The sequence below is a fragment of the Somniosus microcephalus genome, chromosome 6 (assembly GCF_052327205.1).
Source record: "Somniosus microcephalus isolate GS21.2 chromosome 6, FLI_Smic_1.0, whole genome shotgun sequence".
NCBI classification, from domain to species: domain Eukaryota; kingdom Metazoa; phylum Chordata; class Chondrichthyes; order Squaliformes; family Somniosidae; genus Somniosus; species Somniosus microcephalus.
Window position 1 is genome coordinate 31,371,668 of NC_140992.1, and position 15,466 is coordinate 31,387,133.

The following is a 15,466-nucleotide window of genomic DNA, read 5'->3' on the forward strand; positions in this document are numbered from 1 at the left end:
GACCTACTGCATGGCTCTCCTGTACCGATCTCGGCAACCTGCTTGTATTCATCTGTTCCTGCATTAAAGAACTATTTGATTGTTTCTCCTGAAGTCGAACTCGATTATTAAGTAGGCATTCGTCCAATACCTACATCGGTGAACCCGAATACCTACAATTTGTGACCAACGACGTGAGGACTGGAGCTCATCAATACCTACAATTGGTTACCCCGTCTCCATGAACGTTTTTCACGGAGGAAGCGCACAGCCTGAACCCCGTCTCTGTGAAAGTTTTCACAGAAGAATGGCACGACGAACAACAACCGACGAACAACAACCAATGGACACCAATTCCTACAATTGGTGACCAACGCCGTGAGGACGGGAGCTCATCAATACCTACATTGGTGACCCCGTTTTTCGTGAACGTTTTTCACGAAAGCAGCGCAGCCGGACCCCGATTTTTCGTGAACGTCTTTCACGAAAGAAGCACGCGTGGAAGCTACAGCCGTTTCGCTCAGCTACCGCAACACTGGGAGCAACAACCGCCCTCGTGCTTTATCCTGGTAGAAGCCCCGTTCGCCTTGTGCAACATCGATACGGCGCAGACCACGTACCTGGATACGGTCTCCGATTTTGACAGCTCTACCGACTTTCGGAGCGTCAGCCTCTTCAACAACCCCACGACAGAACAGCAAGTATAACACCCTCACAGCGCAGGTACAGCACGTTTACGGGCTCATAGGATCGGAGCGCGCCCCGGCGGAGAGGCCGCGAGGACTCAGTCCTCGCAAACCACCCCTCGCAACCCACGAGGACTCTCTCCTCGCAAACCACGAGGACCCATCCCCCACCGACGCCACACCAGCCCGTCAGCCTGCTGGTCTGTCTTTTCTACCACGCTTTTCGGCGCGACGGTGAAGCGTTGCTGCCCTCCCGGCAGTTTTTCACCCTACCGAAATCAACAACAACTAGAAGCGTTGCCGCCCTCCCAGCAGTTTTTCCCCCTACCGCAATCAACAATAACTAGAAGCGTTGCCGCCCTCTCTACAGTTTTCCCCTCAACAAAAGCAAACATCTACTGACGCTGCGACCATCGAGGACGGGTCCAACGGGCATCCCGCGGCCGCAATTGGCCACGCGAAAATTGCTGTTATCACTGATCACTGATCAACGTAGCAACGGTTCACTCTCTTCTGTGTTACCGTAGTAGCACTACGGCACGCACCGTTCCGTGCGTTCCCGACTACCGGAGAGTTTGCTCGCCTGTCGGCGAGTTCACCGACCTGCCCAGACCCACGTTTTTTTCCTCCTGGATCACCTGTTCGGCGTTCCTGCAGATTTCGTCAGACTGGGGACCTTTTCCCAACAATGACCGAGCCATGGTCCGCATCTGCCCAACCTGCCAGTCGCTATGACACGGCCAGCTGTTTCGCCCCGGCGCCCACTTCGAACCACGGGCTACAGAGGTCACACGCTTCCACGGTCCTTCGCATGGCTGAATACGTTTTATTCGCCATGACGCCACGGTACTTCGCAAGGCTGGATACGTTTTATCCGCCACGACGCATGCAAGGATCCGCTCACGACCAGCACATATTTGGACCTCACCCACCAAGTCGAGACCGCATGACCGCCGAGACCACCGACCACCCATCGTCGTTACGCCAACCCAAGTACGACCACCCGCCAGACCGTCAGCCACCCAGCAGTCTCCGTCTCGAGACTATAGGAGTCGTTCGGACAGGCTCGTCAGACCATCTCATCGTTTGACGCCGACCGTTAAAGCGAATTCTGGGGGGGGCGCATGTAGCGGTACCACCGAGTGTCCCTTACTTACCGGACATAATTCCCTTTAACGCGATGATGCGGGTAAACGCGAGCCGGCCCAGCTCGGCCTCCCGTTCCCGCGATAATCGCCGGCTCGGCTTCCCGCTCCCGCGACTTCGGCCGCAACGGCCAGCTGCAGTGCCGGGTAAACGCGATGACGTCACGTCGCAAGTCACGTGACCGTTCCAAGCACGGGCAAACGCGATGACGTCATCACGCAAATCACGTGACTACCCAAGCGCGGGAAGAACACGATGACGTCCTCACGCAATCCACGGGACTGCCTACTCAGTCCTCGTGGCGTCTCCGTCCAGGTAAGACCTACTGCATGGCTCTCCTGTACCGATCTCGGCAACCTGCTTGTATTCATCTGTTCCTGCATTAAAGAACTATTTGATTGTTTCTCCTGAAGTCGAACTCGATTATTAAGTAGGCATTTGTCCAATACCTACATCGGTGAACCCGAATAGCTACAGTATTACAATTTTTACTTTATCTTTCAATATTCAAACAAGTGTGCTATTCTTTATAGCATTCACATTTCAGGATTCTGGAAGTTTTTATATTTACTATGGTTCTTCGCAAACACAGAGTTATTATAGTTTGGTACAGATCGCAATTCCACTGTCAAGCCAGAAGATTTGAATTGAAGTGATGTTGAGTTATTGTTGACTTGAATGAATCAAAACAATACCATAGCTTGTTGACAGACAGAAATGTTCATTGCATTGATTTTGTCTGGATTACACTAGAATAAAGTAATACTGGTCCATAATTTGCTGTCAGAATAACGGTGAGGCTAATAGTGCTCGCTGCTATTTATGCACAAATGCTACAGCACTTCGGACGAGGGCAGATGCACGGTTAAACGCGGAATCCAAAAGTTGCTGTCCGAGATGTGTCTCTCCGCCATTAGCTTCGCTAAAAACGGCATCTTGCTGTCTGCCTCACCATTGAAATGCATTAAATGACGTGAAGTATTTTGCTATTGTATTAGTGTTTGGTTCACTGCCACTTCTCTTCTAGAAATGCTCAACTTGAAGAAGTTCTGCTGTGCTCTCCGACGGGATTTCCGTTTATCTCTTCAACCTTGTTCATCTTCATTGCTTTTGGTTTCCCTTCTTGTGTTTGATCAGGTATCTGCCAAGACTCGTTTTCACAGCCACATCTCCTTCCTCAGCAACTGTCAACAATTAATCTCTCCAGCCTCCTACCCTAGTACAGACTGTTCCTTCAGTTCCTTCCTCCCCTCCGCCTCCCTCCCCCTTTCCCTGCCTTTGCACCTGCTTAAAACCTGTTACATCTCGAACCTTTTCCAGTTCTGATGAAGGGTCACAGACCTGAAACGTTAACTCTGTTTCTCTATCCATGGATACTGCCTGGTCTGCTGAGTGCTTCCAGCATTTTCTGTTGTTATTTGTGAAGTTGCTGTATTTGCACGCTAGATACAAACTAAACTCATCACAATAAGTTAGAGCTGGTCTGAAGTGATGCAATGAGCCTGCCTTGGAGCCATTTAAGGTCTGCGCATATTTAATTAAGCTGGATTTGCTGTCATAGATTCTTTTAACGATCTGCTAAGTGTTAATTACTGCCAATGAACTTCTCTGGCAGTGAAAATTAACTATTATGAGTATGAACTCTCATTCCTTCAGGTTTTAATTGTTGGATATTTTAAAAATGTAAAATTTAAAATTTAAACTTTTTTTACTTTTCCTCTTTTTTCCTCTCTCTTAATACAATCTTCCTTTCCCTCTCTTTATTTCTCTTTCTTTTTGACATTTGATTTGCCATTGAATCCACCCACACTAACTTACACTTCCTTCTCCATCCCTGCGCTGTTAATTTCACAATCCATCAACCTGATTGCTTAAGGAGACGCACAGTTGCTTTCCCTGTTCACTCCGGTCCCAGAGGCCCAGTTTCCTTCGCTGCGACGTTATCAGCTCGCACTTTCAGCAACTTGTGACGCAAAACGTTGTCATAGAAACATAGAAGATAGGAGCAGGAGTAGGCCATTCGGCCCCTCGAGCCTGCTCCGCCATTCAATGAGATCATGGCTGATCATTCAAATTCAGTACCCTGTCCCTGCCTTCTCCCCATATCCCTTGATCCCTTTAGCCTTAAGAAATATATCCAACTCCTTCTTGAATATATTTAATGAACTGGCCTCCACCGCCCTCTGTGGCAAAGAATTCCACAGGTTCACCACTCTCTGGGTGAAGAAATTCCTCCTCATTTCAGTCCTAAATGGCTTACCCCTTATCCTTAGCCTATGACCCCTGGTTCTGGACTCCCCGGCCATCGGAAACATCCTTCCTGCATCTAGTCTATCCAGGCCTGACAGAATTTTATAGGTTTCGATGAGATCCCCTCTCAATCTTCTAAACTCCAGTGAGTATAAGCCCAATCGACACAATCTCTCCTCATACGTCATTCCTGCCATCCCAGGTATCAGCCTGGTGAATCTTCGCTGCACTCCTTCCATGGCAAGAACGTCCTTCCTCAGATAAGGCGACCAAAACTGCACACAATACTCAAGGTGCGGTCTCACCAAGGCCCTGTACAACTGCAGCAAGACATCCTTGTTCCTGTACTCGAACCCTCTTGCTACGAAGGCCAACATACCATTTGCCTTCTTAACCGCCTGCTGCACCTGCATGCTTACCTTCAGCGACTGGTGCACAAGCACACCCAGGTCTCTTTGCACTTCCCCTTCTCCCAATCTATTGCCATTCAAATAATAGTCTGCCTTCCTGTTTTTGCCACCAAAGTGGATAACCTCACATTTATCCACATTATAGTGCATTTGCCATGTTTCTGCCCAACCACCCAACCTGTCCAAATCGTACTGGAGTTTCACGACATCCTCCTCACAGCATACCCTCCCACCCAGCTTTGTGTCGTCTGCAAATTTGGAGATATTACATCCAATTCCCTCGCCCAGATCATTAATTTATATTGTGAACAGCTGGGGTCCTAGGACCGATCCTTGCGGTACCCCACTAGTCACTGCCTGCCACTCGGAAAATGACCCGTTTATTCCAACTCTTTGCTTTCTATCCGCCAACCAGTTCTCTATCCAAGTCAATACCTTGCCCCCAATCCCATGTGCTTTAATTTTGCACACTAATCTCTTATGCGGGACCTTATCGAAAGCCTTCTGAAAGTCCAAATACACCACATCCACCTGTTCTCCCTTATCTATTTTACCAGTTACATCCTCAAAAAATTCCAGTAGATTAGTCAAGCACGATTTACCTTTTGTAAATCCATGTTGACTTTGTCTGATCCTGTCACTGCTTTCCAAGTGCTCTGCTATTACATCTTTTATAATTGTCGAGGTTAAACGGGCAAGGGCAAGTCTAACTAACAGAGGACGTCATTCATTGTCCTGCTGTAGCAAATTATGGGCCAGTATTTCCCAATTCCTTCTTGTTTTTCTAATATTCAGAATTGAACCAACCTACTCATCACTTTTTTTTTCCTTTGCCTTCTTCATATAATATTTTCACACAGGTTGATCAAGTTTTCAGATCATTTGACCGAACTGGATTTAGATGATAATTGCGTGGGTGAGCTGTGTGGAAAAGAGATACTCGATGCCTTAAGGGAAAGGAAAGAAGGTACTTTCAAAATTTGTTTTGTTAGCTAATCAATTTATCTGCAACTTGGAAATTCTTTACGTAGAAGTTTACAGCAAAGGAGGCTGCCATTTGGAACATTGGCCCCCGATATTTACGAGAGGGTGAGGAGGGAGCTGGGGAGGGGCGTTCTTGACGGGAATCCCGGAAGTACGGGTTTCCCTAACGTCCTGCAGAACTTTTATAGTTTTGCTGCAGGTTTCCTGACCAACAAGCCGGACTGATGGACAGGCTGACCGCCTGTCAGGCGGGAAAGCCTGCGGTGCAAGGCCGCAGCCGAGGAGCAGGAAGCAGGTACGGAGGGAGGGAGCGATTGCAGGGAGGGGGGATGATGGTCGGGGTTGGGGGCGGGTGGGGGACAGATCACTGGGAGGGGGGGAAGAGCGCGGAGGTGGGGGAGTTTGCGGGGAGTCAGCGATCGTGGAGCTTGTTGGGCCAGGGTGGGGCAGAAACACTCCGGCTCCTCCTGGCCCACAAGTAGTGCTGTAAATGCGCTTACCTTATGGATCCGTCTCTTCTCGCTTCCTTTTACCTGCCAGGTTTCCCCGAGACAAAGAAAACCCAACCGAAATGGGTTCAAAATAAAAAGCCTGTAAAAATGGAGGCACGCAGCCTCCTTAAAAGCTTTTACCGACCAGCATGCCTCCTGAGAGCTGATTGGTTGCCTACCCCTTCCTCCCAGTCCCGTCCTGCCTCTGTTAAAACCAGAAGTAGGTGGGTTGGGGTCGTGTTTGAAATTTTTCAAATTTTAACTCCTCACCCGACTCAAAACCATCCATTCTTGGGGGTTAAAATGAACCCTTTTGTGTCTGTGGTGACCAGAATCTAGAGAAAAGAGCCTCAGCGGGATAGTCACATTCAAAAAAGAAACTTTTAAATTTGTTAAACTTGCCTTTAACAAATCCGTGCTGACTATCTTTGATTAACCATGCATTTCTAAATGCTTACTAATTTCAGCTCAAATACTGTGTTCTTTTTCCCACAATAGCTCTACATTGACAACATAATAAAGATTAATGATATTAGCATGTCACCACAGTAGAAGAGCACCTTTCCATCCACCAGGCAGTTGTGGGCACTGAACTCTGGGTTACCCATCACTCAAGCCCAGCTACTACTGCCGAGAGCAAATGTTGTTCTTTCTGAGTCCTATGACAAGGCAGTCTATCCAGTGAACTGAGGAAGAATTGACATTACCAACTCATGCTACTGCAAAAAAAAGTGTTTGCTGGACAAGCAATACATAGAAACATAGAAGATAGGAGCAGGAGTAGGCCATTCGGCCCTTCGAGCCGGCTCCACCATTCAATGAGATCATGGCTGATCATCCAAATTCAGTACCCTGTCCCTGCTTTCTCCCCATATCCCTTGATCCCTTTAGCCTTAAGAAATATATCCAACTCCTTCTTGAATATATTTAATGAACTGGCCTCCACTGCCCTCTGTGGCAGAGAATTCCACAGGTTCACCACTCTCTGGGTGAAGAAATTCCTCCTCATTTCAGTCCTAAATGGCTTACCCCTTATCCTTAGACGATGACCCCTGGTTCTGGACTCCCCGGCCATCAGAAACATCCTTCCTGCATCTAGTCTGTCCAGGCCTGACAGAACTTTATAGGTTTCGATGAGATCCCCTCTCAATCTTCTAAACTCCAGTGAGTATAAGCCCAATCGACACAATCTCTCCTCATACGTCATTCCTGCCATCCCAGGTATCAGCCTGGTGAATCTTCGCTGCACTCCTTCCATGGCAAGAACGTCCTTCCTCAGATAAGGCGACCAAAACTGCACACAATACTCAAGGTGCGGTCTCACCAAGGCCCTGTACAACTGTAGCAAGACATCCTTGTTCCTGTACTCGAACCCTCTTGCTACGAAGGCCAACATACCATTTGCCTTCTTAACCGCCTGCTGCACCTGTATGCTTACCTTCAGCGACTGGTGCACAAGAACACCCAGGTCTCTTTGCACTTCCCCTTCTCCCAATCTATTGCCATTCAAATAATAATCTGCCTTCCTGTTTTTGCCACCAAAGTGGATAACCTCACATTTATCCACATTATAGTGCATTTGCCATGTTTCTGCCCAATCACCCAACCTGTCCAAATCGTACTGGAGTTTCACGACATCCTCCTCACAGCATACCCTCCCACCCAGCTTTGTGTCATCTGCAAATTTGGAGATATATCCAATTCCCTCGCCCAGATCATTAATATATATTGTGAACAGCTGGGGTCCTAGGACCGATCCTTGCGGTACCCCACTAGTCACTGCCTGCCACTCGGAAAAAGACCCGTTTATTCCAACTCTTTGCTTTCTATCCGCCAACCAGTTCTCTATCCAAGTCAATACCTTGCCCCCAATCCCATGTGCCTTAATTTTGCACGCTAATCTCTTATGCGGGACCTTATCGAAAGCCTTCTGAAAGTCCAACTACACCACATCCACTGGTTCTCCCTTATCTATTTTACCAGTTACATCCTCAAAAAATTCCAGTAGATTAGTCAAGCACGATTTACCTTTTGTAAATCCATGTTGACTTTGCCCGATCCTGTCACTGCTTTCCAAGTGCTCTGCTATTACATCTTTTATAGTGGACTCCAGCATTTTCCCCACTACCAATGTCAGGCTTACCGGTCTATAATTCCCCGCTTTTTCTCTACCACCTTTTTTGAATAGTGGGGTAACATTAGCTACCCTCCAATCCATGGGTACTGTTCCAGAGTCTATTGAGTTCTGGAAGATGACCTGCAATGCATCTACTATTTGTAGGGCCACTTCCTTAAGTACCCTAGGATGTAGATTATCAGGCCCTGGGGATTTATCGGCCTTCAGTCCCATCAATTTTGCTAACACCATTTCCCTACAAATACTGATTTCTTTTAGTTCCACCCTTTCATCAGACCCCATGTTCCCCGGCATCTCTGGGAGATTATTTGTGTCCTCCTTTGTGAAGACAGAACCAAAATATGTATTTAGTTGGTCAGCCATTTCTTTGTTCCCCATTATAAATTCCCCTGATTCTGACTGCAAGGGACCTACACTTGACTTCACCAATCTTTTTCTCTTCACATATCTATAAAAGCTTTTACAGTCAGTTTTTATGTTCCCCGCAAGCTTACTCTCATATTCTATTTTCCCCTTAATTAATCCCTTTGTCCTCCTTTGTTGAATCCTAAACTGCTCCCAATCCTCAGGATTATTGCTTTTTCTGGCCAATTGTCCTCTCCTTGGATCTTATGCTATCCCTAATTTCCCTTGTTAGCCACGGTTGAGTCACCTTTTTTGTTTTATTTTTATGCCAAACTGGGATGAACAAATTCTGTAGTTCATCCATTCGGTCTTTGAATGTTTGCCATTGCCTATCCACCGTCAACCCTTTGAGTGACATTCCCCAATCAATCCTACCCAACTCGCTCCTCAGACCATCGTAGTTTCCTTTATTTAAATTGAGGACCCTAGTCTCTGAGTCAACTACTTCATTCTCCATCTTAATGAAGAATTCGATCATATTATGATCGCTCCGATCCAAGGGGCCTCGTACAACAAGATTGCTAATTAATCCTTTCTCGTTACATAATACCCAGTCTAAGGTGGCCTGATCTCTGGTTGGTTCCTCGACATATAGGTCCAGGAAACCATCCCGTAAACACTCCAGGAATTCCTCCTCCACAGTATTGTTACTAATTTTGTTAGCCCAATCTATATGTAGATTAAAGTCACCCATGATGACTGCTGTGCCCTTATTGCACGCTTCTTTAATTTCCCTTTTAATGCCAGCCCCAACCTCCTCCTTACTGTTTGGAGGTCTATATACCACTCCCACTAATGTTTTCTGCCCCTTCGTATTTCTCAATTCTACCCATACAGATTCCACATCATCAGAGCTAATATCCTTCCTTACAATTGTGTTAATCCCTTCTTTAACCAGTAATGCTACCCCACCTCCCTTTCCTTTTTGCCTATCTTTCCTGAATATCGAATACCCCTGGATGTTGAGTTCCCAGCCTTGGCCATCCTTGAGCCATGTTTCCATAATCCCAACCAAATCATATTCATTTACCTCTATTTGCGCAGCCAATTCATCTACCTTATCACGAATGCTCCTCGCATTAAGACACAAAGCCTTCAGGCTTGTTTTTTTAATGCTCTTAGACCTATTAGAATTATTATTTACTGTGGCCACGTTTGATTTAAACCATTGATTTCTCTGACTGCCACTTTTGTTTTTCTCCTTCCTATCTTTTGCTTTTATCATTGTTTCCCTTTCCTCTGTCTCCCTGCTCAGGTTCCCAACCCCCTGCCATTTTAGTTTAAACCCTCCCCCAGAGCACTAGCAAACACTCCCCCTAGGACACCGGTTCCAGCCCTGCCCAGGTGCAAACCGTCCGGTTTGAACTGGTTCTACCTCCCCCAGAACCAGTTCCAATGTCCCAGGAACTTGAATCCCTCCCCCTTGCACTATTCCTCTAGCCACGTATTCAGCTGAAATATCCTTCTATTTCTACTCTGACTAGCACGTAGCACTGGTAGCAATCCTGAGATTACTACCTTTGAGGTCCTATTTTTTAATTTACCTCCTAACTCCCTATATTCCACTTTTAGGACCTCATCCCGCTTTTTACCTATATCGTTGGTGCCTATATGCACCACGACAACTGGCTGTTCACCCTCCCCTTCCAAGATGTTCTGCAGCCGCTCCGAGACATCCTTGACCCTTGCACCAGGGAGGCAACACACCATCCTGGAGTCTCGTTTGCAGCCGCAAAAACACCTATCTATTCCCCTTACAATAGAATCCCCTATTACTATAGCTCTACCCCTCTTTTTCCTCCCGTGCTGTGCAGCAGAGCCACCCCTGGTGCCAGGAAGTTGGCTGCTGCTGCTTTCCTCTGATAAGCCATCCCCCCCAACAGCACTCAAAGTGGTTTATCTGTTTGAGAGGGGGATGTCCAGAGGGGACCCCTGCACTACCTGCCTGCGCCTAGTACTCTGCCTGTTTGTCACCCATTCCCTTTCTTCCTGTCCAACCTCTACCTGCGGTGTCTCCAACTCCGTAAACGTGCTATTCACGACGTCCCGAGCATCGCGAACGCTCCAGTATGCATCCAATCGCAGCTCCAGTGCCGCAATGCGGTCTGTCAGTAGCTGCAGCTGGATGCACTTCTTGCACATGTAGTTGTCAGGGACACAGGAAGTGTCCCTGAGTTCCCACATATCGCAGGAGGAGCATACCACGTGGCCGGGCTGTCCTGCCATGACTTACCCTTTAATTAATTGAATTTAAATTAAATCAATAGAGTTTATGATACTGATCTTTGACCCTTCAGCTATAGGAAACTGTGTGGTGATTGACAAATTCTTTGAAAAGGGAAAAGTGGCAATTTAAGACTTTTCAATTTTTTTTTTTTTAAAAGGACTATTGGAGTTATCTATAAGTAATGTAGAGAGACTAGAGAAACTAGGATTGTTCTCCTTAAAGTAGAGAAGGTTAAGGGGAGATTTAATAGAGAGGTTTTGATAGGGAGAAACTGTTTCCACTGGCAGGGGGCTCGGTAACCAGAGGACACAGATTTAAGATAATTGGCAAAATATCTAAGGGGGAAATGAGAATTTTTTTTTTAACGCAGCGAGTTGTTATTACAACAGCTTGCATTTATATAGCACCTTTAACGTAGTAAATCATCCCAAGGTGCTTACAATCTAGAATGCACTACCTGAAAGGGTGGTAGTTAGTTTCAAAAGGGAATTGGATACATACATGAAAAGGAGAAATTTACATGGCTATAGGGAAAGAGTAAGGGAGTGGGACTAATTGCATTGTTCTTTCAAAGAGCCAGCACAGACCTGATGGGCCAAACAGCCTCCTCCTGTGCTGTATGATTCTATGACCAGCGGCTGAGGCACTCGATGTATCCTGCTGTGGTGGGTCGCCAGATTGGACTTGCCAGGGGTTGACACTTGCGTCTGGCTGTACCCTGGTGGAATTTCACATGCCTGACATTCCGACAGACCACAATACAACATCGCCTGTCAATAAAACAAAAAGGAACAATGTCGCTTGAAGTTGTGAATCAGTCTGCATCCTATTTATTAACCCATTGTTAAAGGCACGGAATACCCATGGCACTTTATGGGAGGGTGACTTGTAAATTTTTCTTTCCAGCAGAGCTGCCGAGTTTAAAAATCAAAGTGACAGCCCAAATGAATGCGGCTACTTTTAGCAACATTTTGAAAAACACTAAAAAGGTCAAGAAAACCAAAAAGAAGAAAAAGGTAAAACTAAAGCATATAACTGCTGCAGAAGGGCATTGAAAACTGAGTACTTCATTCCAGTTTCAACCCAGAGTTGGTGAGCTTAAGGAAAAAAAAATCAAAGTATCATCACAGAGTGAAAAAAAAGACTCATACAGAGGAGCTAGTGTCTTGAGAGCATAGGCGTGGTCATTGGCAGGCATGACACAGTGGAGCAACAGGAGGAATGGGCTGTCTGGAGTGCAGAAGGTATGGAGTGTGTGACTTGCAGCAGGTACTACCCAGACAGCTACCTGGCAATACCAAATTGCAGTGAATGAAGGAGGCTGTAACTGTGGTATGCCGCCGGATCCATGAAAAGCTGCAGAGACAGTCAACCATCTGTGCTGTACTACCAGTGGCTGTGAGGATCACCACATCCCTCAAACATTTATTCCATCGGGGCCTTCATAGAAGCCTCATAGAAATTTACAGCACAGAAGGAGGCCATTCAGCCCATCTTGTCCATACCGGCCGACAAAGAGCTATCCGCCCTAATCCCACTTTCCAATTCTTGGTCTGTAGCCCTGTAGGTTACAGCACTTCAAGTGCATATCCAAGTACTTTTTAAATGTGATGAAAGTTTCTGCCTCTACCATCCTTTCAGGCAGCGAGTTCCAGATCCCCACCACCCTCTGGGTGAAAACATTTCTCTTCAAATCCCCTCTAAACCTCCGACCAATTACTTTAAATCTATGCCCCCTGATTATTGACCCTTCTGCTAAGGGAAATAGGTCCTTCCTATCCACTCTATCTAGGCCCCTCATAATTTTATACACCTCAATTAGGTCTCCCCTCAGCCTCCTCTGTTCCAAAGAAAACTACCCCAGCCTATCCAATCTTTCCTCATAGCTAAAATTCCCCAGCCCAGGCAACATCCTCGTAAATCTCCTCTGCACCCGCTCTAGTGCAATCACATCTTTCCTGTAATGTGGTGACCAGAACTGCACGCAGTACTCTAGCTGCGGCCTAACTAGTGTTTTATACAGTTCAAGCATAACCTCCCTACTCTTGTGTTCTATGCCTCGGCTAATAAAGGCAAGTATCCCGTATGCCTTCATAACCATATTATCTACCTGTCTTGCTACCCTCAGGGATCTGTGGACATGCACTCCAAGGTCTCGCTGATCCTCTGCGCTTCTCAGTGTCCTACCATTTATTGTGTATTCCCTTGCCTTGTTAGCCCTCCCCAAATGCATTACCTCACACTTCTCTGGATTGAATTCCATTTCCACTGTTCTGCCCACCTGACCAGTCCATTGATATCTTCCTGCAGTCTACAGCTTTCTTCTTCATTATCAACCACACAGACAATTTTTGTATCATCTGCAAACTTCTTAATCATACTTCCTACATTCAAGTCCAAATTATTGATATATACCACAAAAAGCAAAGGACCCAGTACTGAGCCCTGAGGAACCCCACTGGAAACAGCTTTCCAGTCACAAAAACACCCTTCGACCATTACCCTTTGTTTCCAGTCTCTGAGCCAATTTTGCATCCAACTTGCCACTTTACCTTGGATCCCATGGGCTTTTACTTCCAGTGAGAAAGAAAGATTTTAAGAGAAGGGAGCACTATCCGTGGCTAACTAAGGAAGTGAAGGATGGTATCAAATTGAAAACGAAGGCATACAATGTTGCCAAGATTGGTGGGAGGCCAGAGGATTGGGAAATTTTTTAAAACCAGCAAAGGATGACTAAAAAAATAATAGAGAAGATGAATTATGAGAGTAAACTGGCAAGAAATATTAAAACAGAAAGTAAGAGCTTCTACAGGTATATAAAAAGGAAGAGAGTAGCTAAAGTTAGAGGATGAGAATGGGGAATTAATAATGGGGAACGGGGAAATGGCAGAGACTCTGAACAAATATTTTGTATCTGTCTTCACGGTAGAAGACACTAACAACATCCCAATAATGAATAATCAAGGGGCCACAGGGAGGGGGGATCTAAAGACAATCACTATCACTAAGGAAAAAGTACTTGGTAAAATAATGGGACTAAAAGACGACAAGTCCCCTGGACCAGATGGCCTGCATCCCAGGGTCTTAAAATAAGTGGCTGCAGAGAGATAGTGGATGCATTGGTTGCAATATACCAAAATTCCCTGGACTCTGGAGAGGTCCCAGCGGATTGGAAAATCGCAAATGTAACACCCCTATTTAAGAAAGGAGGGAGACAGAAAGCAGGAAACTATAGACCAGTTAGCCTAATATCTGTCGTTGGGAAAATGCTGGAGTCCTTCATTAAGGAAGCAGTAGCAGGGCATTTGGAAAATCATAATGGAGTCAGCATTTTCTGGAGATCTTTGAGGATGTAACGAGCAGGGTGGATAAAGGTGAGCCAGTGGATGTGGTGTATTTGGATTTCCAGAAGGCATTCGATAAGGTGCCACTTAAAAGGTTACTGCATAAGATAAGAGCTCACGGAGTTGGGGTAATATATTAGCATGGATAGAGAATTGGCTAACTAACAAAAAGCAGAGAGTTGGGATAAATGGGTAATTTTCTGGTTGGCAAACGGTAACTAGTGGGGTGCCACAGGGATCGGTATGGGGCCCCAACTATTTACAATCTACATTAATGACTTGGATGAAGGGATCGAGTGCAATGTAGCCAAGTTTGCGGATGATACAAAGATAGGTGGGAAAGCAAGTTGTGCAGAGGACTCAAAGAATCTGCAAAGGGATATAGACAGGCTAAGTGAGTGGGCAAACATTTGGCAGATGGAGTATAATGTGGGAAAGTGGAAGGTTATCCATTTTGGCAGGAAAAATAAAAAAGCAAATTATTATTTAAATGGAGAGAGATTACAAAATGCTACAGTTCAGAGGGACCTGGGGGTCCTTGTGCATGAAACACAAGTTTGCATGCAGGTACAGCAAGTAATCAAAAAGGCAAATGGAATTTTGGCCTTTATTGCAAGGGGGTTGGAGTATAAAAGCAGGGAAATCCTGCTACAACTGTACAGGGTATTGGTGAGACCACACCTGGAGTACTGCGTACAGTTTTGGTCTCCTTATTTAAGGCAGGACATACTTGCATTGGAGGCAGTTCAGAGACGATTCACGCAGTTGATTCCTGAGATGAGGGGGTTGACTTATGAAGAAAGGTTGAGCAGGTTGGGCCTATACTCATTGGAATTTAGAAGAATGAGAGGTGATCTTATTGAAACATATAAGACACTGAGGGGGCTCGACAAGGTAGATGCAGAGAGGATGTTTCCCCTCGTGGGGAAATCTAGAACTCAGGGGCATAGTTTCAGAATAAAGGGTCGCCCTTTTAGAACTGAGATGAGGAGGAATTTCTTCTCTCAGAGGGTCGTAAATCTGTGGAATTCTCTGCCCCAGAGAGCTGTGGAGGCTGGGTCATTAAATACATTTAAAGTGGAGATAGACAAATTTTTGCAAGATAAGGGAGTGGGGTTATGGGGAGCGGGCTGGGAAGTGGCTTTGAGCCCAAGATCAGCCATGATCTTATTGAATGGCGGAGCAGGCTCAAGGGGCCAAGTGGCCTATTCCTGCTCATATTTCTTATGTTCTTATTTGAGACTATTATTTTGTTGTGCACCTATTTAAAATCATAAAACTTACTACAGTATCTATAATCGGTGTTTAGTTTTTCTTGTGTAAGTTTTGCTTTTTGACATTCTTGGCCCCTTGGTTAACTGATCAAGCCTTTGTCTGCCTCCTGATTGGCCTGTCAGCCCTCTATAT

General features: G+C 46.0%; 1 protein-coding gene across 4 annotated transcripts in view; it reads left to right on the plus strand.

Annotated features, from left to right (window-relative positions):
• The window catches only part of LOC147115573 (uncharacterized), a 120,915-nt gene that overhangs the window by 100,302 nt on the left and 5,147 nt on the right, over nt 1-15,466 (plus strand). For 2 of the 4 annotated variants that reach the window (XM_085989928.1, XM_085989931.1), the window contains exon 8: nt 5,332-5,438. In XM_085989928.1, the coding sequence (XP_085846054.1) occupies nt 5,332-5,438 (107 nt within the window). Of the gene's footprint in view, nt 1-5,331; nt 5,439-11,621; nt 11,732-15,466 lie in introns of all 4 variants that reach the window. The other 2 variants (XM_085989929.1, XM_085989930.1) reach the window with 2 other exon arrangements.